General features: G+C 44.6%; 1 protein-coding gene across 1 annotated transcript; it reads right to left on the minus strand.

Moving 5' to 3' along the window:
- Positions 1 to 578: 578 nt before the first annotated feature.
- Positions 579 to 12,521, minus strand: IL21R (interleukin 21 receptor). Its single transcript, XM_032197433.1, has 8 exons — positions 12,467 to 12,521; positions 9,220 to 9,325; positions 8,368 to 8,564; positions 7,662 to 7,810; positions 7,059 to 7,236; positions 5,364 to 5,460; positions 4,484 to 4,565; positions 579 to 1,481 (listed from the first exon to the last, which is right to left on the minus strand). Exons 1-8 carry the CDS (start codon positions 12,519 to 12,521, stop codon positions 579 to 581), a joined length of 1,767 nt encoding a protein of 588 aa, XP_032053324.1.
- Between the last annotated feature and the right edge of the window lie 13,793 nt (positions 12,522 to 26,314).

Genomic DNA, 26,314 nt, shown 5'->3' on the forward strand with positions numbered 1-26,314 from the left:
CTTCATTTATAGACTCTACCTGCAAAGCCTCCAAAACCAGAGTTATGATTGGTCTCTTGGACTCATCATTCTCTGATGATGAGAATTGGTTTTGATTATACCTCATGAACAGGGATGGGTATAATCCATAATTAATATGAACTATTACAGCTGGGTTTAAAGGGGATTGTGTTAGGAAAAGTAACAATACCTGTGTTGTTAAGAAAGGGTAAAGGAGTGTCAATATAACAAACATGCTTGTCATAGATTATGCTTCTAAGATTCACGTACATCTAAATTCAAGTCGTGCCAGGGAAAATTACTTTAAAGTTTTGTACTATTTATAAGCTTATAAGAAATTAATTATGTTACTTTTGATACAGCATTAACAAGATAAGTGGCAACAGAAATAGGCATTACATTTCTATGGACCTAATAGTTTTCAGTTGTATGCAGTAGAGCTTACACAAAGTAAACTTTGTTGTTTTTTTTTGTTTGTTTGTTTGGTTGTTTTTTTTCTTCTGAATTTTGCTGACATTTTGCTTCCGGTACTGTATAGAAAAGGCCCTGCAATCTGCAAAGGAACATCAGGTCCTTAGTTACTGTGTCCCATTGACAGGGTTGTCAGAGCGATGAGAGACCCATTGCTTGACATAGCTCCGTGGAAAGTCCTCTCCTTCCTGCTCAAGAGGAATGGACCCACTGTTGGTCTGACTGTTTTGCTCAAATTCACAGTCAACTGGACTCCCACAGTCCGAGTCTGCAAAGCCACTGTCAATAGTGTCCAAATCTAGGCAGATTGTAGGATAACTGTCACCAGGCCTTGCACTGTGAGGGAAAAAGTCATAGCAGACTTCACTGTAGGAAACACTTTCACCATCAGGAGAAGGTAGAGAAGCTGGATTTTCCAAATCCCACTGATTAGGATGCAAGCAAAGGGCTTCTAGGTATGCTTCCCATCCCTGCTTCAAAGCCCTTTCAACTTTCTGGTGGGTTGGGACACTTGTCCTCAGGTGGTCTGTGGACACAGAGCCTGAGGCAAGTATTTTGTCCTGTGTACTCAAGTCAGACAGATGGAAGTCACTGGATAGTTTTCTGTCTTCATCATCAATCTTAACCTTGGGGTAACCGTTTTCTCCAGCTCTGTCTTCATCAGTGGTATGCTCATGTCCCCTATACATACGGTTACAGTTGCATTGACATTTACAAGGTGTAAATTCATCAGCTACAGTCACAGTGTCAATAGACAAATGTCCATATGACCGGTCCTGAATCCCACTGCTACTGTTCACACTAGACAGCAGGGACTGGCTATCCTGACCTGGGGTACTCAGGCAGGACATATAAGGCTTAGAAGGCAGATCTTTTTTTAGCTCACTCATCTCCTCTTGTGAGGTACTGTTGGAAGGACACATGCTGTAAACTTCTAGGACTTCCGGAAGGACTATTCCCCATTCAAAGAAATCAAGGGTCATTTTCGTATGGGATGTACCAACCCACTTCTGCATAAAAACAGATACAGAGAGAGGGAGAGAGGTTAGTAGCATCAGGTGTGAGTTTCCACAGAAATTACCAAAGACCTTGTGCTTTTAGAGGCAAAGTCAAACTCTAAAATCACTGACTCCTCCAAAACGGCAGGGCATGAGATGCTGCTATTACCAGCCACAGGCAGCTGCAGGAGAACTGATTCAAATAATTGAAAATATTTGAAAACAATTAGTTCTGAGAAATTGGCATGGCTTTACAGTTTTCTCCATGCTGCAAAGAATGCCACTGCCTACAGCTGCATTCCTGGCTCATCAGCCAGATGTACCTCCCCCAAGCCATCAGTTCTCCCCAGATCTCTTCTCAAGGAAACTGCCTCTCTCTGAAAGCAAAGTCAGCTTCTTCCTCTACATGCTGTATCTGCAGTTAACACACACACAACCCTACTCTGTCACTTCGCAGTACCCTGGGAAGAGGGTCAGGGCAAATCTTCACCAGATCTTTTTTGTGTGACTATGCCCCAGGCTAGTCTTTTCTCTCACAGTGACACAAAGGAAGCAGGGGTAGGCAGGGGCTATGAACCTCAAAGAGCTGTAGCCACTGCCTGGTGCAGATCACACTTATTTGAATGACAGGGGAATGACACACATTGAATCTTGCCCTTCTGTATCACCATTAGCATTACATTCTGCCTTGTTCCATGTGTTATGTTTAGATCACGAGCCTCTTGCATTCAGTTTCATCTGAGAGTAAAGGCACTTCTAGGTTTCTTTGAGCTAAAAGCAGAGTATGATTCTGTTCTTTTCAAAGAAGTCGCTGAATCATTCAGACCACAGTAAATTTGTGTGTGCCACTAGTGAATGCTAGTAAGTCCTGTTAGCAAGGCTGTGTAGTTCAGAGGCTGGGCACAGCACTGAAAGTCAAGACCTATCTGACGCTTTTCTGATGGCTGAACTGAGCGACGGCTCTTGTAAGTGCCACTTTCTGCTGTGTATAAAACAGGTAACAACACTGAGCCTCACAAATGCCGTGAAGGCTTCTGACATGGAGTGCTGCATGAGAGATAGATTATGCCACAGTAATCAATGTGCAGGAAGCACCAAGTCTATTTTAATTTATTTTTAACATAAGCTGCAAAGAGCTTCTTATTAAAGCTGTACGTGCAAACGTGTACATGCAAATGGCCATTTAAAGAAACAGCAGGAAACCCCCCTCTCAGAACTGAGCAAGAAGAATATTTACTGTGCTCTCTTGACAATTATTTTCACATTCCCACCCAATGTGAATGTGAGAACTCATGTACACACAAGAGTGAACAGTGTTCCTCTGCTTTTCCTTCTCTTTTTCTGTCTTAACTTTTCTCTACCATTTTCACTGTTACCTGTGCAATCCAGGACTGTTCTGTGCAAAGCTTTCCTATTGTCATTTGCTGATTATTATTCACAGAAGTTTCCTAAACACTTGCTTTAATGCAGGCAGGATGCAATTGAATAAGCCTTAGATCAATTGTTTTTTGTTTTTTTGTGTTTTTTTTTTTTTTTTGCCAACTGATAATGATGACTGTTCACATATTATTGAGGTTGCCACATCCTCTTGACACCCTCTGCATCTTATGCTGTGGCTGTGTGGGCGACTGCTGCTTTATTCTGCAAATTTATTAAATTTCTCAGAAACAACTTAGCTTTAGCAATATTGTAACTGATGTTCATTCCCTCCTAGCAGCACTGAATGACCTAATTAGAAAGTAGCAGCAGCAGGATTCCTGCTGAGCATGGTGAAGCAACAGGATTCTCTGACAGGAGCATGGCTATTGGTGTCAAAGGGTGGCCTCAATTCCACTGAGCACTATCCCTTGACTATTAGGAATTCCTGCACTGGATCCACCTGGTACTTGCTCCCTTCTCTGATAACAACCAGTGCCAGCGGCCTCAGAGATAGCTGCAAGTACTGGTTGGAAACAGATATGAGAAGCTGGGCTGAAAAAGGAAGGAAGGAAAAAGAAACAATCACTGCAGGCTTCAGCTTGAATGATGCCCATGCAAAACTTGCCATTTAAGCCAATTGCAAACATCAGCCATTCAACTGTGGGAAAGTACATGAAGATCATTAGGGCCCAGCAAGTGTCCCTCTAACTGTGTCCAAGAAAAAGCAGGAACAAAAAGCAGACACTGAAATGTCTCTGATCAGTGCTGCTGATCAGCAGGAACTTGTTCAGAAAGAGGCAATGGTGTCTGCGCTTACGTGCCAGCATCTTTACTGTTTGATAATGGCATTGTGGGTTGCTCTTCAGTTTAATACAAACAATGTTTATGTATACTCAATGTTCTTTTACTTTTGTGTCTCGAAAACTCCAGCAAACCCTGAGGTCTTTGCAAGCCACTTTGTCAGATGAACAAGTTTGGCTGGTGTTAAATGAGAAGAGAATTTGTGAGGGCTAGGCAAAGTTGCCCAGTTCACAAAGATTATTCCTTAATAGGGAGGCAGCTGGGCATACAGTATTGTCACACAGGAGTTATTTGCCTCCCAGAGCTCTACTCACCTTTCCAGGATGATATACATATCTGTTGTCTGCATGAGTGACTCTCCAGAGAGAGCTACAAAGCTTAATGTTGAGCCTGTGTTACTGCAGAGACTGGACTGGGAGATCTGACCCTAGGTGAAATCTACTCCATACCCTTCATGGCAGTATGGGATCGGAGTTTTGGAAGAATCCCAGTTACTCTCCTGGTATCCCTTTGTCCATTCCCTTCACAACCTCAGACTTCACAGTTCAAATATGAGCTCAGCTCGCCTGCTAAGACTGTACCTACAGGGGATGAGCAGCACAGCCCTGGCATAAAGGTCTTCCCAGCACAGAACCTACACTGTTGGGATCTGGTCCTCATCTGTACTCATGTGGCATTCCTTTGAGACAGCTTTCTCCTCTTACTGCCCTAATGAGAATCTCTTGCCCAGGAGAGAGTACTGGGTCTTTTAGTTTATCTTTGTCATGTGCTCGACTCATGTAGCCCATTTATACCTTGAAATCTCCATTATGCACCAGGTAAAGTGGTTTGAAAAAGGGAGCTGGGTCTGGGATGCAAGCCATCTTCTTCCACAAGCTGGAAGAGAAAAGAGAAAGGCTTTGGGGTTAAGCACACATTACAGATCCAAAACAAGGCATCTCCAGAGCCAATTCAAGCAGCTGAAATCACTGAAATCAGTGGATAGGGATTCAAGGATGTCTTGTGCTGTTGGAGCCATCTAATGGCCTTTCTTGTGAGCCAGGCCTCTGATGCCTCAGCCCGCATGACCTGTGCACAAAAATACTCACGCTCCTTTTTTTTTCTCCTCTCTGGAAAATTACCAAGTGCTGGAGGTGCCATTTTCCTCAGGCTGTGTTAGCTAGTGGTCTGCACCCACAGGGCAGAATCTCTGCCTTAAGTGCTTGTTCTTCAGCCATGGGCTGTGCCAGCCCTGGTGCTGCACCAGCACAGCACCATCTCTGTGGCAGGGTGCACACTGTCCCTCTGCAAGGGCACGTGGCCATCCAAAAAGGGGGGAGACCCTGTGCCTGCGCTGATGGAATTGCATTAGCTTTGGAATGGGGCAGGCTGCTGCTCCTGTCTGGGCATTTTCAGAGCATGGGCAGGACCAGGAAAACAGCCCAGGATGGATGGGTGGCCTCTAATTAATCCCCATGCACCAGTGTCCTGTCCCACCCAGCCTGCAGCAAGGCCCCCAGAGAAAAGCAAGGCTCTCTTAGTAGTGCACCAGATGGATACCTTACGTTGCCCTCACAGGCCCACACCTGTGTCTGTGTACAACTGTACAAGGTGCAAAAAAGGCTGCATGTGAATGCCCCATCTTTGGCAGAATAGAATAGGGGAATTTACTCCAGCTTCCCTAGGGGCTCTTACCTCTGATGTTTGGCCAGAAAGGCTGTGATTGAAGCAGTGATTACCAGGACAACAACAAACAACAGCATCCATCCCATGCCTGCTGTCTGTGTCACTGCTGGAGAAAGAGACAGGGTTCATTCAGACTCACCTTGCGTTTAAATAGACCCTGGTCAATAAAGGAGCAAATGCTGAGAGAAGACCCTGAATTTCTACCCCAGATTTTCTCTTAGGGATGCTGAGGCCTGTGGCCCAGCCCCCTGTACATGCAGTCAGGTATGAATGAAGGTGCTCAGAGAAGACTACACCAACAAAAGGAGCTGCCTATCAGTCTGGTGTAGCCAGGCCAGAGGGCAGCTGACAACGAACATGACTGGGGCAGAACAGCTCACTGTTCCTAAGACTCCTGGTGTTTCTGACTTTTTTTGATTTAGGGACACTTCCACAGGTAATCCATGAAGTGATCACCCTGCTGCCGCAGCACCATTTAGTATTTCTGTTTGAGCTGTGGATCAGCCTGAGTGGGGAAGCACAGCATACAGTGCTGACATTGACCACGGTCATCTTGCCCTCCCCTCTGAACAAAGTCTTTGGTTTCAGAGCCTGTTCCACCATGGCAAACACCAGTGTACCTCTGTGCATAAGGCAGATCCCTGCAGAGTGGGAATAATGGCTACTGAATGAAACACCCATGCCTAGCACAACCATCAAAGGTAGGAGTCCAGATATGGAACTTAGCCCTGAGAGCAGGCTTCTTTTTCCCCTCAGCTGAAGGCAACACAAAACTCCAGTAATGCAGGTACCTCCGCTAGATCTTTCCTATTTCTGAAAGCTGCAAGCAGGACCCTGGAAGTCTGACACTGTGAAGGAAGGTAGAAGCTACACTCCTGCATTGGCAACAAACCTACAGCCAGCCCTACCAAACCCTCCTCCCATGCTGTTGTCCTGGTTTCAACTAGTGTAGAGATATTTTTCCTTCTAGTAGCTGGTATGGTACTGTGATTTGGATTTAGAATGAGAATAATGTTGATAACATGCTGATGTTTAATTGTTGTAGAGCAATGCTTACAGTAAGTCAAGAACTTTTCAGCTTCTCTTACCACCCTGCCAGTGAGGAGGCTGGGGGTGCATGAGGAACTGGGAGAGGGCAAGGCCAGGACATCTGACCCAAACTGTCCAAAGGGATATTCTGTACCACGTGGTGTCATGCTGAACATTTATATGGGATGGCTGACTGCGGTGTGGAGGGAAGGACTGCTGCTCAGGGATAGCCTGGGCATCAGTTAGCGGGTGGTGAGCAATTGCACTGTGCATCACTTACTTTGTGCATACTATTACTATTATCATTATTATTTCTTTCTTTTCTGTCCTAATAAACTCTCTTTATCTCAATCCACAAGCTTTTACGCCCCCCCCCCCCCGATTCTCTCCCCCATCCCACTGTGGGTGAGGTGGGTGAGGGGTGAGTGAATGGCTGGGTGGTGCTTAGCTAACTACCTGCTGGGTTAAACCACAACAGCTGTAAAGTGTGCTTTGTAGCCCAGTAAGATCAATACAGACAGCATATACCTGCCCAAACTTATGGTTCGTGTACCCATAAATCAAGCCAAACATGCCTGCCTTTACTATCTAGCTTTTACTCTAATTATTTAGATTTCTAGAAGCATTCCCTGACATTGGGGACCAACTGGAAGGGCAGGGAAAGCTAGTATCTACCGGTAGGGCTGGTTTTCAGTGTCAGCGGGGAACTCCATTCACTCCAAAATCCACTGTAGCCACTGTCTTCTCGGGGTCTGGCTCTCACTTGGAACTCATACTCAGTGTTTCCCTGAAGTTCCTGTGGCAGGATCACCAGTGTCCGTTTATCTTCATGAACAGATTTAGTCTTCTGAGTCTGTGAACAATTAAACACCAAATAGTTGAGGCTGGAGTGACTACTCCAATATTACTCTCACTGATGCACAGTGTGGAGCCCTGCAAAAGAATCCCCTCTGCTTTCATACCATTTCTGCGGCACCATGTTCTGTCTGGTCAGTAGCGTGTGGCCTTGGGGGATCCTTCCATGAAGGACAGCATAAGAAGCAAATGACCTACCTACTAGTCTTCCTCACAGCATCTTGTACCTTTCAAACAGCTTCTGCCTCGCAATTTTTTTATTTATTTTTTGGTAAGTTTTGTATGTTTTTGATCCAGGCAAGCAAAGAGAAACTTTTCAAAACGCTTAGAACCCTTCTTCCACACTAGTGCTCCTGTCCTCCTTCTGCTGGCCTCCTCTTTGCTGATACATCTTACTTGATGGTAAACTGACATTTCACTTACCTCCCAGGTGTCAGTTCTTCTCTTATAACGCAGCTGATATTCCAGCTCTTCATTCAAAAAGTAGAAAGAGTTCTGGTAGATAGTTTCCCAAGAAATATTATAACCCTCTGCGAACACAGCAGTCAGATTGAAAGGAGGCTGTGGTTTGACTGTGGGTGAAGACAGGATGGTATTAATCATTGTTACATTACTGAAGACACAAGAGATAGCCCAGCATGGTATCAGAAAGGCAGAGTCACTAGGTACCATAACTGCCCCAGTGGTGGTGGGCCATCCTCTCAGAGTGAGCAGTCCTGAGCAGTGCACAGAGACTCACACCTCAGCAGCTCTGAATATTCCTTGTTCCTGACTCTGCTGCTTGTTTCTGAACTTCCTCATCAGCTAAGGAGCAGGAGGAAATATCACAAGGGCTGATAACTCCTGGGAGATGAGGGAAGTAAAGCACCTTGTTCTACTCATCACATAGGAGGTCTCCATGTAGTAATGGTCACTTGCACAGTTAGGCCAGTTGTAAGCTTAGCCTCCAGCATAAAACGTTCTTTAGTTTACAGTGACAGCAGTAAAATCACAGAGTCCTGTGTATAGGAGTGCACACTGAACACAGTTCCCCACCCTTGGCAGACATGCTCACTCTGTGCCCAGACTGTCCTGGCAGATGGACATAGACTCAGGAAATATATAACAAGCCCACCATTTTTGTACTTACTGTTCTGTACCATATAAAAGCCTTTGGAAGTCACATTTCGCCTATCAGCTATCTCCATAACATCCACCTGCACTTTGATATCTGCCAGGAGTTCAGTCATGTCCACAGTGCACATATACTGTGTGTGGCTGGTGTTCCTGGACAATTGCAGGAGACTGCAGGCAGCCACAATTTTTTCTGGATTGTCCTCAGGAACCCTGAAACACCAAAACAAAACAAAGGAAGTAGTCCACATCTATTACACGATGTAGTTGGACTAATCTGTTACTGAAAAAAAATGAGAAATTCATAAGGAAAAAAAAAAAAAGGCAACATGTTCAAATAAAAAATATCTTTGAACATTGACTTTTTTTTTTCCCCCCTTTCTATTTGCTCAGCTCAGCAGCTTTCTGAGAAAAACAGAAAAATGATGCTGAAGTGTTTGTGGAAATAACAGCTTTCAAGAAAAGCTGACCATTAGAGCTGCACAGCCCAGAACTGCACCCCACTTCCTGGCTGGGGCAGAAAAGCAGCTATGCAAAGCTTGGACAAGTTGCATGATCCCTTGCCAGCACATAAAAGTGGCAGCCCATTGTAAGCAGTAATGGGCAGGGTACTCCCAACAAAGGAGAGGAAACAACACCAAGGAAGCCAGAGACAGTGTAGCAATCAGCAGCAAGCAGCACAGCCACTGGCTGCAGGAACCAGGGATTCTTTGCTAGTGGAGAAGCCAGATGACAACTGAAGTATGAAGTACAAATTGAACATCAGCATGGCAGGAGGAAGAACTCTACCTAAGGAAGACAGCAGAAGGACATCACTGCAGTATAGCGGTGTTAGAAGTTCCTGCTGCCTCATCCTACTAAGACATACCATGTCGCAGTAAGGTTATATGAGCTGGCACTCAGGTCATTTCTCAGGATACAGGACAGGGTCTGTACATAGTCCACAAAACAAGTGAGGTTTTCACAATACACAGCTGTAGGTTTGAAAAGAAAAAACAATGTCAGCTTCCATGCTGAAGCAAGCAGAACTTTTTATCAACATACACAGCCCTCAAGACTCCTACTACATCAGAAGAGAACCAGACCCCAGAAAATCTCCAGTCGTGGAGCACAGATGTGTTCTATCTCTGCAGGAAGGTGAGTCATTGACAGCCAAGTAATTGTTAAAGAAAAATATTTTTAAATGCAGTTGCAGCAAATTACATGCAGAAATACCAGAAAATTCCCAAGCAGTGAATGAATTTTCAAACATATCTCTGTCTCCTCTTACACAGGCACCAGAGTTGCATATTATTTCTGCAAGAGGCCTAGCTTATGTAGCACATAAAAAAGACAAGGTGTCCCAACCAGAAATAATAGCATATTCAAGCATTTTAATGACATAATTTCCTAAATTTTTAGAACTGCCCTTTGCCAATCTATCATTCATTGCACTTTGCACATTTTGAAAGTGCTATTTTAGTAATTCTTTCATTACCATCCTCTCTGTTTACAGTTTTCTACAGCTTGATATCTGCAGCATCAATGCTTTTCACATCCAGTTCCATAAACTTGGAATAAGAATTTCATGGAATTTTGGCAAAAAGATTTTGCAGCTTTTTTTTTCTTTGCAGTTATTATAATTTCCATATATCATTCTGATACTACATTGGCACAATTTATCAATCACTTAAACTGAAACAGACTCCTAAAGAGAATGTGAGGGGAATGTAGAAGTAACACTATGGTCATTAAGAAAATTAACTTGTTTGTAAGTGGTCACAAAACAGCATTTATGCTTTTATTTATTCTGCAGAAGCAATTTTCACACATCAGCATCTGAGATATGCTGTACAAAAAAACTATTCTTCTATGCATGACATAGTCTATCTCCCTGAATTTCAAGGCAGGGAAGACCACAGTACAGTGAGAAATGTCTGCATTGGTGAGCCCTTTCTTGACAGCATCATGGGCTGACAAAAACCTCTCCTGTTACCCTAGGAATAACTATGAGGAGAGACCTGTAGGAGATGTAGCATATCATGGTAGTGCAAACCATGTCTACTACAACTGATCTCTTGCATGTACAATATTGCCCCTTCTTGATGGGAGTAAAATTGTCATTGTCTAGGGGAAGGTATCAAGGTAGTTACATCAAATCATGTATCCTTGTTTACATGCGTCCTTGCTTATTCTCAAGACTGTCCCTTTCCTGATGGGCATATACTAGTTCACAGCCATCAGACACCCAAATCCTCTGATGCCAATACTTTTGTTAGTTTTCCTCCCTTTGCCATTCTGCTGCTTGCCTAGTTAGAGAAGCTGCACTTTGGGGAGACCTTGCTGCAGCCTTGCAAAAGGGAACTTATAAGAAAGATGGGGAGGGACTCTCTAACAAGGAGTGTAGGGGTAGTAGTTTTAAATTAAAAGAGAAAAAGTGTGGCTGTGTTCTGTGGACCAGAAATATCTGCTCCACCCCCCAGATCAAATAACAATCCTCACAAACAAGTTGTCTTTGAATTCACAGTAACAACGCACAGCAGGTATGTCCAGTATAGGGCGCAGCCTAATTCCAGGCCAGGGTAAATTAAAAGGAAAGCAATGCCCAACTTTTCCCCCGACTTTGCTCACCATAAAATTTCTTGCAAGTCATATGGCACCAGGGTGCACAGTGCTTTCCCTAAGTGAGTTCTGAGCAGCACTCAGATTTGTGTACGAGATCCCTGAAGAGGTAGAATGGTGACAGAAGTTTGGGGATGTTTGCAACAGACTCTGGCTCCAAGTGTGTACACGTGTTTTATTAAACTGCATGTGATTCAAACTATGTGGTTGTTATTTTGTTTCATTTTGACTTTTTCATTTCACTCTGACTTCAGAATTTTGTCCTGAAATTTTCATTAATTTCATTTTGTTTCATTTCAATTTTAACTTTTCATTTTGAGCCCTCAACAGGCTTCCTGAGGCCCCTGGTACAGACACTTCTTATTTCAGTTGAGAACAAGACACTTTTTCTTCCTTAGCCTAACTTTACTCTTCTGTAAAAAAGGGGGCTAATACCTCTGCTTTCCTTCAGCGAGGGTAGCAAGTATTAATAAGCTAATAAGCATTGCTAATTATCCTTCTTCTATGCTATTATGATATTAATTAAGAGTCTACTATTCCCAGGCAGCTGGAAGCTGCAAGCATATCTCTTTATGCAAGAATTTGCTAACAAAATTTAGAAGAGGTGAACTTTTTACTGGTAAGGGAATAATTACATGTTAGAATAACCCAGTCAAATCTAGGATGAATTTCATTCTTGGCAGCTTCAGAAACAAAGAAAAAGGATTTTACTTTTAACAGTAAGATCTAGTCTGGTCCAAAATGAGATTATACATGGTAATTCCCTGGCTTGTATTACACAAAATACAGACTAGACATCACAGTGGCCCTGTATGGCAAAAGATACATCTGAATTCATCTTTTCTGCTAATTCAAGTTTGGAGCAGGTCCAAGGCTCTGTCTAGAGGCAGCATGTGAAATGTTAAACTTGCACCTGTTCCCTGCAGGCACTCTTGTCACTGCCTTTTTCTGTCCAGTTGACATGTTCAGAAAGTCAGCTCTGAGTCAAGCTGAAGTTTGGATGGTGGGTAAAAATCATAAAGAAAGAGGCAGTGGCCATCTGTACAGCACAGTCCTGAGCAAAGGAGTTCAGAGAAAGAGAGGTTTACTCCACTGTTGTGGCTGGCCTGCCAACAGTGGGCATATGTCCCACGGATACCCAGATCTCAGCCATCAAAACCTTCCCTGTGGCAAATGTTCCAGGTAGGGACCCAAATCCCATCTCACCAGAAGACATTTCAGTGCAAGGCAGGCACTACCTCCACAATGTCCTCATGGATGCTGCTCCCTGGAGTGGGATGCAGTTTGGCTGAGCTCTGCCCAGCTGTGTAACCTCTCCCATCCATCCTCCACTGCCCCCATGAAGACTTTCCCATAATTCCTTGTCCCACAGAACCCTCTCCACTAGTACTCTGTCTTCTGCTTGTTGTCCCATGGCACTATCATGCCCTGTGTATCTCTGCAGAGCCTACATTAACAGCCAAAAAGATAAGGCTTGTGAGTGTACACCTAGGAAAATACATCTGGGAACTTACTGTACTGGAATAAAAGGAAGAAGGAAATACTCTTGAGCCATAGTTTGTTCCTCATGTTGGTTCTGACTGGATGTCCTGGAAAAGAGCAAAAAAAGCCACACACACACAAAAAAGAAGAGTTCAGCTCAGCCATCTGCTCATGCGTGTTGGAGGTTGAGGTGAAATTAATCTAGCCTTCATTTACATGTCTAAAAGTGACGTGCCTAATTTAGGCACGGCATCTCAGCTTTCCAATATGCATTTCTACCATGGAGTAAGAGTTAGGGGGTGGGGTCTTGCCAACTCGCCATAAAACAGATCAGTGAAGTCTCTGCTCCTTGCCAGCAGCACGTGCTCAAAGAAAGCTGCAAAGTGACTGCAGCTTCAGTCTATCCATGCAACAGGAAGACACTTGGGTTAAGTGCTAACCCATTTTTTCTTCATTAGCTTCCTGCAACTAGAAATGGCTTGCAACTAGAAGTGACATTGCTGTGGCTTAAACGTCTTTACAGTGAACTAGTCCAATAAGAGTCTGAATGTTATTGTGTGTCTGAGCAACGTTTGTGAGAACTCACTGATTTGTCCCTCCCATGATTAAATAAGCATGGATTATCTAGGTAAGGGACTCCATGAAGGCAGATTAAATAAAACAAAAATAACAGCCTCCCATGTGAAACAGAAGAGAATGAAGTACAGCACTCTTTTCAGGGGAAGACTGTCTTGATACATTTTGGTGAAAAGAACCTATAGGAAAGTCTTCAGAGAATGAGACAACCAGGTGTTTATAATAGCATGAGGAAACAGCACCACATACAAATGACTGCTCAGCCCACAGCCCCTGCTCCCAGACCAGGCCCTCAAGCCACATAGTATTAAGGCTGTTTTCACAGTATTTAACTTTTACAGAAATACATAGATATGTACAGAACGAGTTAAAATGAACTCCCTACAGAGTATTGTCTGTTGGTACCCACTACAGGTTTCAGCACAGTGTTCTGAAATGGGCTAGGCTACACAGGGACAAGGCTTTGGAGAAACAGTCTGCTTTGGGACATAATTCTATTGGAGCAAGTTGCAAGGATGCACAGACACAAAGGAGGGTCCACGTGCCCTGCCACAGAGCAGCAAGAGTTGGTGACTGAACCCACAGGAGCCCCTCTGCTGGCTGCAAGCCACACTTGCAAGCAACAAGTCCTAGAGCCCTGAAAAACCCACTGGGTTGCAGAGAAGCAACTGTGAAAAAGGTAAGGGGTGAAGAATGAGCAGCAAGCTGCAGTTACCAGAGTGATACATAGGGCTTCTATCAGGGCCTGGTGCAAGTCCTGGGGTGCCTGCACCTCCCCTACTACTAGCAGCAAACAACCAGTCACTCAGCAGAGAGAATGCCAGTGAGGCCTCTCCTACTTGGGGAATATTTGTGGTGTTTAAAAATTTTCCAGATTTACTCAAATAACGAAAGCAAAATAAATTTAGCAGCTACCAAAAAGCCCCTTTAGACCCATGTGAGCACTGAGACTTGCTCTCAAGGCACCACAGCATACAGATGAGATCAGCAGGGCTCACCCAGGAGGCTCCACAAACATGCCATGGTGACAGCACCTCAGTCCTGCTGCTGCTGCCACTTCTTCCCTTCCAACACCTTTGCCAAATGAAATGGTTGCTCTGGTTCAGCACGGAGCCCCATCCACCCTGCTAGTCTCTCTTGCCTGCTGCACAGCCCACTGCTGAACCACACCCATGCTCCCATGCATTTATCCACAACTCTTCTCTAAGTTAATTTGGCTTATTCCCTTAAGAAAGGCACCCTGTTATCATGCCACCTGAAACATGCTCACCCAACTCCATGCTAAGACTGGCTGCATCATGAAAACAACCACCTTGGAGATGGGCAGCCTCCTCCTCAGCTGATGCAGCATCTGCTCATGACCTCTTAGCATCAAGAGCTCTGTTTCTTGCAGCATGTTCATAGAAGAGGTGTGCCAAATGAACAGGTCACTGAGTCTAGAACAGGCCTAGAAGTCACCAGTCCTAGAGTCAGGGCTATGCAATTGTCAACTACCTTTTAAAATCATCTTTCTACCAGCAGAATGCCAAGAAAATAATTGTACTGGCAATATTCAGGGATCCCACTGCCTAGGATGCCAGCACCCTGCTCAGATGGAAATGCAGAATCCCCAGCGCTACTGCTGTTCCTCTTCAGGCCTTCATGCTCTTTCACAGACAGTAACCCAGCATCAGCTCTAGGACCGTGGAGTGAAATAGTGTCCCCTTAGTGCTGTGACCAGCTGCAGAAGCCCAATCTCAATATGGTTGGTTTGAGATTGCCACGCACCACCGTCTTGGCCTCCCTGTAAGCCAAGACAGACATTTTGCTGCCTCTTCTTCGGCAGAGGAAGGATTGGATTTTTTTTTTTTTTTTTTCATTTAAGATTATTTTGCTAAGGTTCTGGAAGTAGGGTACTACAAGCTGCCAAACATGGATACAGTCTAAGCTCACAATTTGAAATGTGTCCAGGAACTATATGCACTTGTCAAATTTCCACAGGATAAAGAACCTAAGAGTCCAGTTTATGTGAAGTAAGAAAAAAATAATTTTGATATTTCCAAGCATGAGAAAATAAATGTCACAGTTATAACCACGTAAAAGGAGTGGAAGGCCTGGGGAAGTCTCTCTGTCCACCTGCTAAACACAAAAGCAAGCTTTCTTCCTGAAAACTTCATTTTCAACGTACACTGCCACCTAATCACAAAGCTAAAGCAACAGGGACACAGGGCCACGTCAGCGACAAGAAAGATTTACAATGAAGTGACAGATATCAAGCAGTAACAAACTGGCAGCAGGGAAACTTGATGGGAACATGGACATTACCTTGCCCCGTCCTTTCAGCTGTCCATTTCAGCCCTTCAACATCTTCACGGCAGGCCTGGCTAAATCACTACTGTGAGTGCAGACACTGCATGTGCGGGAGCTGGAAAGCAGGTGTCTTTCATCAGCACTGAGTCAGAGTAAAGCCTACTTGTGTGCAGCCGGGAGCTGCAGTGTATTGGAATATACAGTGATAGATGGCAGTTGACGTCAGCACTGTATCAGTATTACTGTGCCGATAGAAGGATGTGGTGAGCACAGAGGAGGCAATGAATTCAGGTCCAAACACCCACACACCATTTATGACTGTATTGCTCTGCTCTCTTACTCTTATGTGAGAAAAAGGTGGGAGAGTAGATAAAACAAACTCACAAACCTTAGAGCTAAAAGGTCACTAGTGGGGCTGATTGAGTTAGAGGCTTGCAGTGGTGAGGTATCAGTGTCAAGGCATTAAATGGTTAAACCTGGCTAAATAGTACAGTATGTACCACATCTGAGGCACCCAAGTACCGCTTTGGTCTGCTACCACCTGTCTCTAAAATGGCCCCTGAGACCAGGATGACAGCACAACCCTCACACCACAGGCAGGGAGGTGGTCTGGCTCCTGCACAGGTGGTGGGTCCATGCCTCTCCCCGCCCTAACTCCATGCCTGCAGCTCATAGCTGGGCTGGAGGTCTGCAGATTGCAAGGCTGCCACTGAGGGAAGATGGTCTATTCTTAGCACATCAAGCGGGGATAAAGGAGACAATGCATACTCCTTGTGCCCCTGGGCAAGGGAGAAAGGAATTGGAACAGCACTATGAACAGGACTCAGCACATACAGCATAGTCAGGTGGCAGGAGGTTGAGGATCAAGTAGCTGGAACAATCCAAGGAGACAGCAGCAGTGAAGTGGGCATAAAATAGCTGGGTGCAGGGTGCCTATGCTGTGTGTTCAGCCTTCAAGACATGCTGAGCTAAAAAACATGTACCCACCATGCAGCAGCAGGAGATGCAAAGACTTGGTATAGCATAGCAGCAGATGCTCTGCCAGCAGGGGCCAGCTCACACCCAGAACCCAAGGCTCTGCTAACCATAACGGGAAACCGAAGATACAGAAGAGTCATGGCTGGTTGGTCTACATACAAAACAATCTTATGGTAGGTTAGAAACAGAATAAACCCCATCTCTCATGCAGACCAGGAGGCAGCAATCACAAACCATAGAGAGTATGAGATTGTCAGATGCTAATGACAGAAGGTCCCGGGTCCACATTCAGTAGTAGCAGCTGTCTCTTATGTACTGATAAGGTATTTGAAAAAAATAATCAGGAGCTTACTGCTACCAGCATATATGATATCTTCTTGAAAAGGAGAACCCCATCCTCAAATGGCTGCCAATCCCAGTCTAGAGCAATGAATATAAAACCATGAAGTAACTGTTAATAACAATACAAATGAGCAGCTCTCGGATTTCTAGGTTGATATATAGGGAGGAACAAGGAGAGATATCTTTACACAGGGGGATATTCCCAGGAGAAGAAGAATACAGAATAATTGCAGCCTAATCAGTTATAAAGAAAATATTAAAGTAATGCATGATTTTTTTTCATTTTAATGAGTTAAGTTTGAGGAAAAATACAAGTGTTTAGATGCAAAAATAAATTCATAAAGCAGGTGTAGTTGTAAGAGTACCACCAGTATTATTGTTCTGAAAATTAGCTCTGTAATATCAAATGCTTATTATTGCATGTTTTAGAAGTAGCATGGTTTGTGCCTGCAGGACAATCTCTGTCACATAATGCTGTCCCTTCCTCCTTCTGCTGCATAAATTACAGTGCTAGCATAATTTGGAGAGTCCTGTCTAACCATGGAGCAAAAGCTTTACCACTGTCCTGGCCTTCTCACCTCATAACTGAAAAGTATTACTGACTGCCTGCAAAGTGTTTAACTTAGTTTCACAGCCTACTTGACCCTGTACTATGCCACACTATTCGCAGCAGTAACAACATCTACAACCCATAGGCAGCATCTGCTGGGACAAACCTTTTCTAGAAGTTCAGGCCTGATGCCATGCTTGTAGGTGATGCATGAACAGGATCCTCTGCATGCATATTGTATCAATATACAACTGGCACATTGCCGAGCACAGTTAACAGCAGCTACCTGGCAAGCATAGTCAAGAGACACCATCCCTGGCCTGAATGGTCCAAGACACCTGTTCCCCCTCTCACAACCAAGGGTGAGCCAGGGGCATTGAGATGTTTATTGTCTAGGGGCACAGAAGCAGAAGCAGGTTTGAAGGTAAGTTGTTAGATCTGAGAGAAGGAAACAGTGGCAGCTAGAAATTGTTTAAAACAGTTCATTTTAATTTAAGGAAGTTTATCTCTCAGAGACTGCCAAAATTTAGATCTGTACAGCTCACCTTCTGTGATCCTTGTGAGATGCTTACCTCTTCAGTCCTGGGAAGCCCAGCACAGTGTGAACCACCACGTCTCTCAGTGGCCGTATTCTCTCTATCCAACCTGGAATGACGTAGGATATAAATGCAGCATCTCCAGAAGCCCTGATAACCTGTTATCACCTGAATGAAGCAAGTCAGTGGTCTCACTGTGCAGTGATCATCTCCAAGAACATACTGCTCTAGAGGTACTCTGCACTGTCTGCCCTGCACCTCAGAAGATGCCTGAGGTTCCATGGTACTTCAAAGCAGCTAAAATAAAGCATTTAGACCTGAAGATTATCAGTTGTAATGGATTTATGTTGATTCAAGATACAAGGCAACTACTTGCACTCAGCTGTAACCTCAGCACAGCCTGCAGTAGCTATATCCAACAAACAGCAAGTATAAAGGGCATACCATGGAAGGCTTTGCTAGATTCTGGTAGAGTTATTGATGAGACAATCATTTTATCATGACTGGAAGAAGGACAACATCTATATGTATTTATCAGAAAGAAAAAATACAAAGGAAATAACAATTAGAACTAACAATTCCTTTCTCTAGAAGAGAGAGTTAGTGACACTTCCAGTTATCAAGTTCATGACATGGGGAAAGTATCTGCACAATCAGTACTACCTTTGTATTTTATTCTTGTCACAGTGGAATTAAAACAACATCCAAAGTATCCTCAAAGATAAAGACCAGGTATTATAATTCTAGAGTCAAAGACATCTTTACTGGCTGGTGACATTTAGGAGGGAGATAATCATGAATTACCATAAGCAATGAGTCAAAAATGACAGGAGAACAGCTGAAGCCTGAGTAACAGTGTTCTACTGGAAGGGAAAGCAATAGAAGAAACCACCTCAAAGCTCAGGAAATGGGGTAAAATATGAATGAGCCAGGCAGAATGCGGAGGTGTTAGTCAGCAAAGCAGCAGGTTTAAAAACAACAAAGCCCCAGATGTTGGCCTGTGAGCTGACACAGGATGCTGCACAGAGGAGTACTTTGCTCTTAGTCTGGGGAATGCTGAGTGCCACCCACACAGACCCCAGCACCCTGCCCTTCTGGCTCCCTTCTGCCTTTGCTGATTGTTTCTTTACAGCCACCAACATTGGGCTCAGCCTCTATTTTCCCCCAACATGCATTAAGCTTAAACACCTTCTCCATGAAGGCTGTAGTAGGAGAACATTGCTTTGGCTCCTGCCAGAGGAAAAGGGCTTACCTTCACAGAGCTGTAACTACGTACATCTTGCTCACACGGAGGGGAGCACACAGAGGCATGTATCTTCTCTTAGGAAATCACCAGATATATGCTGGTAAGCAGAAACAGGAATGACTGCGCCTGTGAACTCACTCGGACCATCTGGAACAGAAACCTACAGCTCTGCTCAGCCTCAGACCCATCACCCTCATCTGCACAATGAAGGACGTGCCCAGAACCCTCTTCTCACTTTACTACACTGGATCCTGACTGGTGTACATTCAACCTACAGTAAAGTATGTTCCCTCTGAGATATCTTGCACACCACCTTCCTCAGAGATCGTGGATCCCTCTGGATACCCCACAAGACAGCCCCTCCCCAAAAATGTTTATCAGAGCTACATCCCACAGCTGGGCTCCTGCAGCTTCACAAACTGAGCATCAGCCTTTTCATGTCTGTTCAGCTGATGTATCCCAGCCTCTCCTCCGTCTCCTATCACAGCCAGTCTCAGGCTGGTCCTGAGTCACTTCAGGCCATACTCTGTGTTTGTGCTTACAAATGACATTGACCCTGCATGAGGTCAGGAAGTCCACATGCTCTCACAGTGTTCCCCTGAGTCACCAGTGCGGGCAGAGCTCCCTGTTCCTTTCATGCAGGTTAGCAGAAACTGACCCATTTAGGGACATCATCCATCAGCATATCCTGTTTGCTTCCTGTGATGCGCCAACATCACAGCTTGCTGCTGGCATATAGCTTTTCATGGCAAGAGCCCCACCTGAGCCTCTTGAATCTTTGTTTTATCAGAGCTGTCAGGAATCAGGGTGCCTCACCCACACTGCCTGGCCACAAGTTTTTGCAGCAGGCCTTCCACGCCCTGGGCTGGGTACAGCAATCCCGTGTACCTTGCACAGTTTTGATATCTCTAATAGGGTGATAAACACACTAGCTACTTTCAACTTGCGAGTGTGGAAACACTTTCAAAGCAAAAGCTAATGGCTTGTGCTGCATGCTGCCTCCATGTGGCAAGTAACAAGCTACAGATGATCGCATGGCATGTACAGAGTCCAGTAGTGTTGCTGGCTCACTCCCAAACCCACAGACCATGCAGTCCTACCACAACTGGCTGCTCCTCACATCACTGGCAGGGACATACTATGTCCTTAGGAGAAAAAGTGGAATAGGTATGCGGGATGGACAAACAAGCAGAGTTTATGAGAAGCACCTTGCAATACATTGAGGCATATTAACAACACTAGAGATAAGCAAGGTTTTCATGGAAACAGACTCTTCCAAAGCAACCAATGTTTCCAAAAATTCAAAATACATTTCTGCACAGGGAAGCTAAAAGACTTCTTGAAACCATCCTGGGACTGTCCCTATTGCTGGAAGCTGTGGTTTTGCTCTGAAGCTGGTAAGAGTTCACTGTAAGGTGGCAGAAGGTAGCAGCTATTTTATTTGAGGCTAAAAAGGCCAAAACACAGGGTTATTGGCTCCTCTAGAGTCCTAGTTTCATTCCATTAGTCCTAGGGACTAATGCAATGAAATCATGTCACATCAGTACATCTGCATCCAAATCAGCACTGGTAAACTTTTACAATGCTCAGCAAGAAGAGGAATCTGAACACTGTTCCTACAAAATGTAGGGACTGGGGGATTCCATGCTCTACTGTGGCTTTGGCTGTGGTGTGAAGCTCTTGCTCAAATAGGGAAGCTGCTTGGCTCCCCTAGTTGCTGTTCTGTGATCAGCAAAGAGTAACCCTGAACAGCCCAGTTTCCACATTGCTTACCCGGTCACTGTGCATGTGCAGAAGCTGGAAAGTGATGTGTTAGGAGCAGCAAGAAGTTGAAGCAATGGCAGACAGCATGCTAAATACAGACAACATGGACAGCAGGTGAATGTGTTGGCCCTTCACACTGGAGAACACAGATGGAGGTTTTTTGAGACAAATAATAACAGCAGAGGTCATCTGACCAGAAGTGGGAAGCTTCCTGCTGCTTCAGGACAGCAAGGTCTATTGTGAAGACCCACCGCAGCTCAGAATGAGGCCATGGTATAGGAGCATTAGGGAAGCCTAGGTATTCTTGGAGCACTTCTGCTAAGCAGTGGGAGAGCAGAATCCCCAGAAATGAACTGCCCTGTATAACTTTCAAGCCGAGAGTCTGTCAGTTGTGTTTATTGGTTAGTGAATGCAACACAACATAAACCTGCTAGAGCCATCTCCTTGAGACCTCTGCTGGCTGCTCACCATGGACCAAGAATACTATCTTCAGGGCAAACCACAGCCAGTGCAGAGCTGGTTTTCACAGCAATCATGTACAGCACTAGGACAAAAAAAATGGGACTGATTAAAACCCTGAGCCAGGTGTGGAAATTCTTTCCCCAAAAGGCAGTCCAGTACTTCCGCACTCTGTTATAATTTTTGTTGCTGTGTGGGTGGTTTACTGCAAGTGAAACCAGCAGTGGTTGAGCTGGAGAGAAGCAGCCAACCTCAAACTCTTCAGCTTATGGCAAATTCCCCCATGTCTAAGAGCTGGGGAAACAGCAGCAAGTAGGAAAGTCCCCGTGATATGTTAGTCACTGACTCAGTCACCTTCAAGCAGAGGACAAACACCACACTGCTTTGAGTGCCCTGCTCTTAATACAGTGCAGTACAAGCACATATAGGACCATGGGAGCGGCTGATCCGTCACAGAACCAGCAACCAAGATAGGAGCTCCTTAGGGCACCTACCGCAATTCATGGACCAGGAGAGGTCTAACACGGCCACCCCTCTACCAAAGACATGTCACAGGTTATATTGGTACTATTCCAACTCTTGCTGTTACAATTGCCCCTCTGCTCTCAGAACACATAATGTGTACGTGTTCAGTTATACAGAAAATGTTCTGGCTAAGCACAAGACAAAACAAAAACCATCTGCTCCTCCTCACTATGCAGTTACAAGTGCCACAGCAGTCAGTTCTCCTGCTCTGTTCATTCCAGGACTGTGGTCAGTTTTTCTTTTCTTTCATCTTGCAATGGTTCTGTAAAGGGTGGAAATAAGGGTGCATGGAAATTCCATGCTGTAGAAAGCCTGAAAATGGACAGGATGTAAATGGGACAGCACAAGAGACAAAGAGAGCAAAGCACCTGTGGCGAGAGTACAGCACAGAGATGTCAAGTTCCTCTCAACACTGCTTCCTCAGCTTGTCAAAGGACAGACAGTAGTCAGGACTTAGCAAATTAGTGGTGCTGATGGGAGTTCTGTGAAAACACACTGAGGTACAGCAATCTGGTAAACTATAATTTTGATTAGTATGTTAGTGAGGTACCTTAGAGGTGCCCTCTTCTTTGCTATGCTGTTTTCTTTTGCTTGGAGCAATCTTCTTTGAGAGCCAAGTAAGGATTATAGTGCTGTAGCTGAAAACCAGACCAGTACATTTGTCTCATTCCTCAGGTTGTCAGCAAATTCCTGCTGAGCTACTGCTTCACTTCCAACCGTATCACCACAGTTTAGGCAGGGGGGCTTTGAAGGCTCTGTGCAGTGGCTGCAAGATCCGATGAAAATCTGACAGCATAGCATGACTGCCTCAGGAATAGTAGTGTGGTGAAAAAAAAAATAAAATTGTGGTTAACGTGATCATGATACATCACCATATGGGAGCCCAGGCCAGAATTTGTTCTTACCAGTCTGCAGAGGGTGGGAAATATTTGTGTGCATGTGTACACATGCATGTGCACTGCACAGGCACAGTCCCTCTGAGAAAAACACCTACTCTGTGTGAAGGCATCTGCATGCAAATTTACATACATTGGATGTACAAACTGCAAAAATCATGCTAAGGAGTTTCCCACAAAAAAAAGACATGGCTAGGAGAAAGCAAACTGTCTTCTCAGTCTCTATTCACTAAAGAGCTTTCTCACATAATTTCACAGTCAGAGATAAACATTACAGAGCAGGGTAGGGGAAGTCACACATCTGGTTCTCTAGTCCTTTGGTTTTTGACTATGCTGCTGGAAAGCAACACCTAACAGAACTTGTTTTCTTAGATAATGTTTGTAGCTGTACTGGGTCTGGTCCACCACAGTAGCTTATGATGGATGAGCACTTAGACATCCTTGCAACCTGTTTGAACAACATACATTCCATAACAAGATGCAGACACAAGTTATTAAAAAAAGCTGAGGACACCCCCCAGCCCTGGTTAACTTACCTCTACCCCCAGGAACTTGTTTCACAGGTCTGCTTACCCCCCTACCTCCATGTTTCTCTCACCCTTCTCTTGGGGTTATGGTTAGTTTTCCAAGGGCAATGACAAAATTTGTGATTGATAGGAATTTGTCAACACCTTTTCAATATAGGTGCGTATTTCTAAAGAGCATTGATAAGAATCACAGAATATCTCGAGTTGGAAGGGAACCACAAGAACCAAGTCCAACTCCTGTGTCCCCAAAAGATCACCCAAAAAATCAGACTGTCAGAGAGTTGTCCAAATGCTTTTTGAACTCTGGCAGGCTCAGTGTCGTGATCACTTCCCTGGGGAGCCTGTTCCGGTGCCTGACCACCCTCTCAGTGAAGAACCTTTTCCTGATATCCAGCCCAAACCACCCCTGTCGCAGCTTCTAGCCCTTCTCTTGGGTCCTATCGCTGGTCACCAGAGTGAAGTGATCAGTACCTGACCCTCCGCTCCCCTTGTGAGGAAGCTGTAGACTGTTATGTGGTCTCCCCTCAGTATCCTCTTCTCCAGGCTGAACAATCCAAGTGACTTCAGCCGTTCCTCATATGTCTTGTCCTCCACACTCTTTACCATTTTCACAACTCTCCTTTGGAGGCTCTCTAACAGTTTATTTACTTATTTATTTTTAATCTTTCTTATATTGTGGTGTACAAAACTGCACACAGTACTCGAGTTGAAGCTGCACCAGTTCAGAGCAGAGCAGGACAATCACTTCCCTCAATAGTCTGGCAATGCCGTGCTTGATACACCCCAGGATACGGTTGGCCCTCCTGGCTGCCAGGGCACACTGCTGGCTCATGTTCAGCTTGCTGTCGACCAAAACCCCCAGATCCCTCTCTGCGGGGCTGCTCTCCAGCATCTCATCTCCCAGTCCATTTGTAGAGCCAGGGTTGTCCCTTCCCAAGTGCAGAATACAGCACTTGCTCTTGTTAAACTTCACATTTAGAAAACAAAATCAACAAACAAAACAAACAAAGAAAGCCTGTGACATTCTCTGCAAAAGTAAAACAGTTAACCAGAACTAGTTTCTCCTGAACTGGGAATACACCTGCTTTTCTAAGGAACCTGTTTCACTCATTCATGACAATGATGAGTCAGGTTACTAATACTTGGTAGGCGGTAGGCAGCCAGGTAAGGATGATATGTATGAAGGGGGAATGACTACGAGTAAGTAATAAATGGCTTTATAACTAGGCTAAAACTCAGCACAAGTCTCCATTTGCATTGCAGTCTTTCAAAACAAACTGGGAACAAAAAGAAAAAAAAGAAAATACACTTACTGCGAGAGGTAATTCTCTGAACTGGTAGGGACCCCCTACTAGCTAAAAAGGCCTGGAGGGCCCCAGCTTCTAGGTTTGAAGCTCCTCTCCTGGGAGGATAAGCTGCTTTTGCAAACACAGACTAGTACCTCAGATGTGTGACTCAGGCCAATACATCACACTGGCAGTCCTGGAAGCCTGCCGAAAGTCAGAACTCTTGCACACTCCCAGTTAAGTCAGAAACTTGTCATTTGAAACATACCTGTTATATAGCCTAGCAATTGCTCTAGATTGCAAAAGTGGAGGAAGTGGGAGATGGAACACTGACTTAGATCACACTTCAGTCATGCATGCACTGTGCCTGACATATGATAGGGGGATTAGCAGGCCAGCAGCCCAGACAGCCCTGATGTTTAACACAAGTTCTGGGTTCTGCAAAGGCACAGGAGTAGGGCTCCCTCTTCTTAAAGAGCTGCAGTTTGATTTCACCAGAGTAATACTGAACGGAAAAGCACAGGTAGAACACCCTAGCACAGAAAGTCATCCAACAGAAACAAGTAGATGGGGGAGGGGGGAAGGTTACTATGTAGGGGGGGGGGAAAAAAAAAGGCCAGGGAAAAGCAGAGTGAAGCTGGGGCTCCGCAGAGGAACTACTACAGCAAACAGCTTTCCAATCCTTGCCCGAGCAGAGCTCTCCTGGCTGCTACAGCCAAATGCAGGCCTTCCAGGACAATTCCCTCCAGAGCACAGGGGAGAGTGCAGGGGCAGAAGGGGAAGAAAATACCACTTGTGCCCCTGTGCCTCCCCTAAAAGCCCTGTGCTACTACCGCAAATAGTGAGTAACCCATGCTGAGTAGCCATAGTAAGTAGCTGTGGATTTTTACTTAAACTTGACTTCATTAGGACATAGGGAAGTGAGTCAGCACTCTCATGAGACAGCTCATGACCTCTGTGCATGTTCCTGTTCCACCATTTCAGCAAGGGTTTGTTTGAAGGGTCCTGGCATGCCTCTTCATCTTTCTGCCCCACAGCCGTTCCACTTCAGCACTGCCTGCCTCCAGGAAGAGTTTAGGTTAGGTGCTAGGTTAATGGTTGGACTTAAGAGGTCTTTTCCAACCTTAATGATTCAATGATCCTACGATTCTAAGAGTATTTCTGAGGATTAAATCTCATCCATGTGGAAATAAAAGTCAACCATGTATTTTCAATTAAAAACAATATTAACATGTTCATCAGCACCATAGTGGGCTATAAATCAGTGCCTACACAAGAGTTAATATTGCATCTGAATACAGGCACTTCACTGCAACCCTCCTTCCAGGGCTTACGTACCATTTTTTTTCCGTTGTAAAATTGATGCATGAATACCTCTACTGCTGGGCCAACCTGAAACATCAGAAGAGTTGCAGGATGAAAGTTTTACAAGACATGTCAAATGAGTTTCTGTGCAGCATCCACAAATCCACTCTTAGCACTACTCTTTCCATCTTTGTTCATGAATGTTAATACTAATAGGGGTTTCTAAATAACGAGAACATATGTATGTATGTTTATACACATAAAATTACTTAACTGTTTTGTGCCACTGCCAACATACTAGTGAAGAATTTACAATACCAAACTACATGATAACGCCCTAGAAAAGTTCAGTCATGAGCAAAACTTCTGGAACTATTATCTAAGAAGAAGTATATGCTATTTTATAGCTGCAAGCATAAGTTCCATTCTGACTGGACAAAACCAAGAAGCTGAAAAAACACTCCACGAACTTAGGGAGTCTGATTGTAAACTGGATAAACTTTCTGGGAAAACAGGTTAGAGATGCCTCATTCCATTTACAGCTGTGTAAGTATGAAACAACTGCTTACTTCTAAAGTAAGAGGCTGATCATCAATAACAA

The sequence above is a fragment of the Aythya fuligula genome, chromosome 15, assembly GCF_009819795.1.
Source record: "Aythya fuligula isolate bAytFul2 chromosome 15, bAytFul2.pri, whole genome shotgun sequence".
In the NCBI taxonomy this organism is placed as follows: Eukaryota; Metazoa; Chordata; class Aves; order Anseriformes; family Anatidae; genus Aythya; species Aythya fuligula.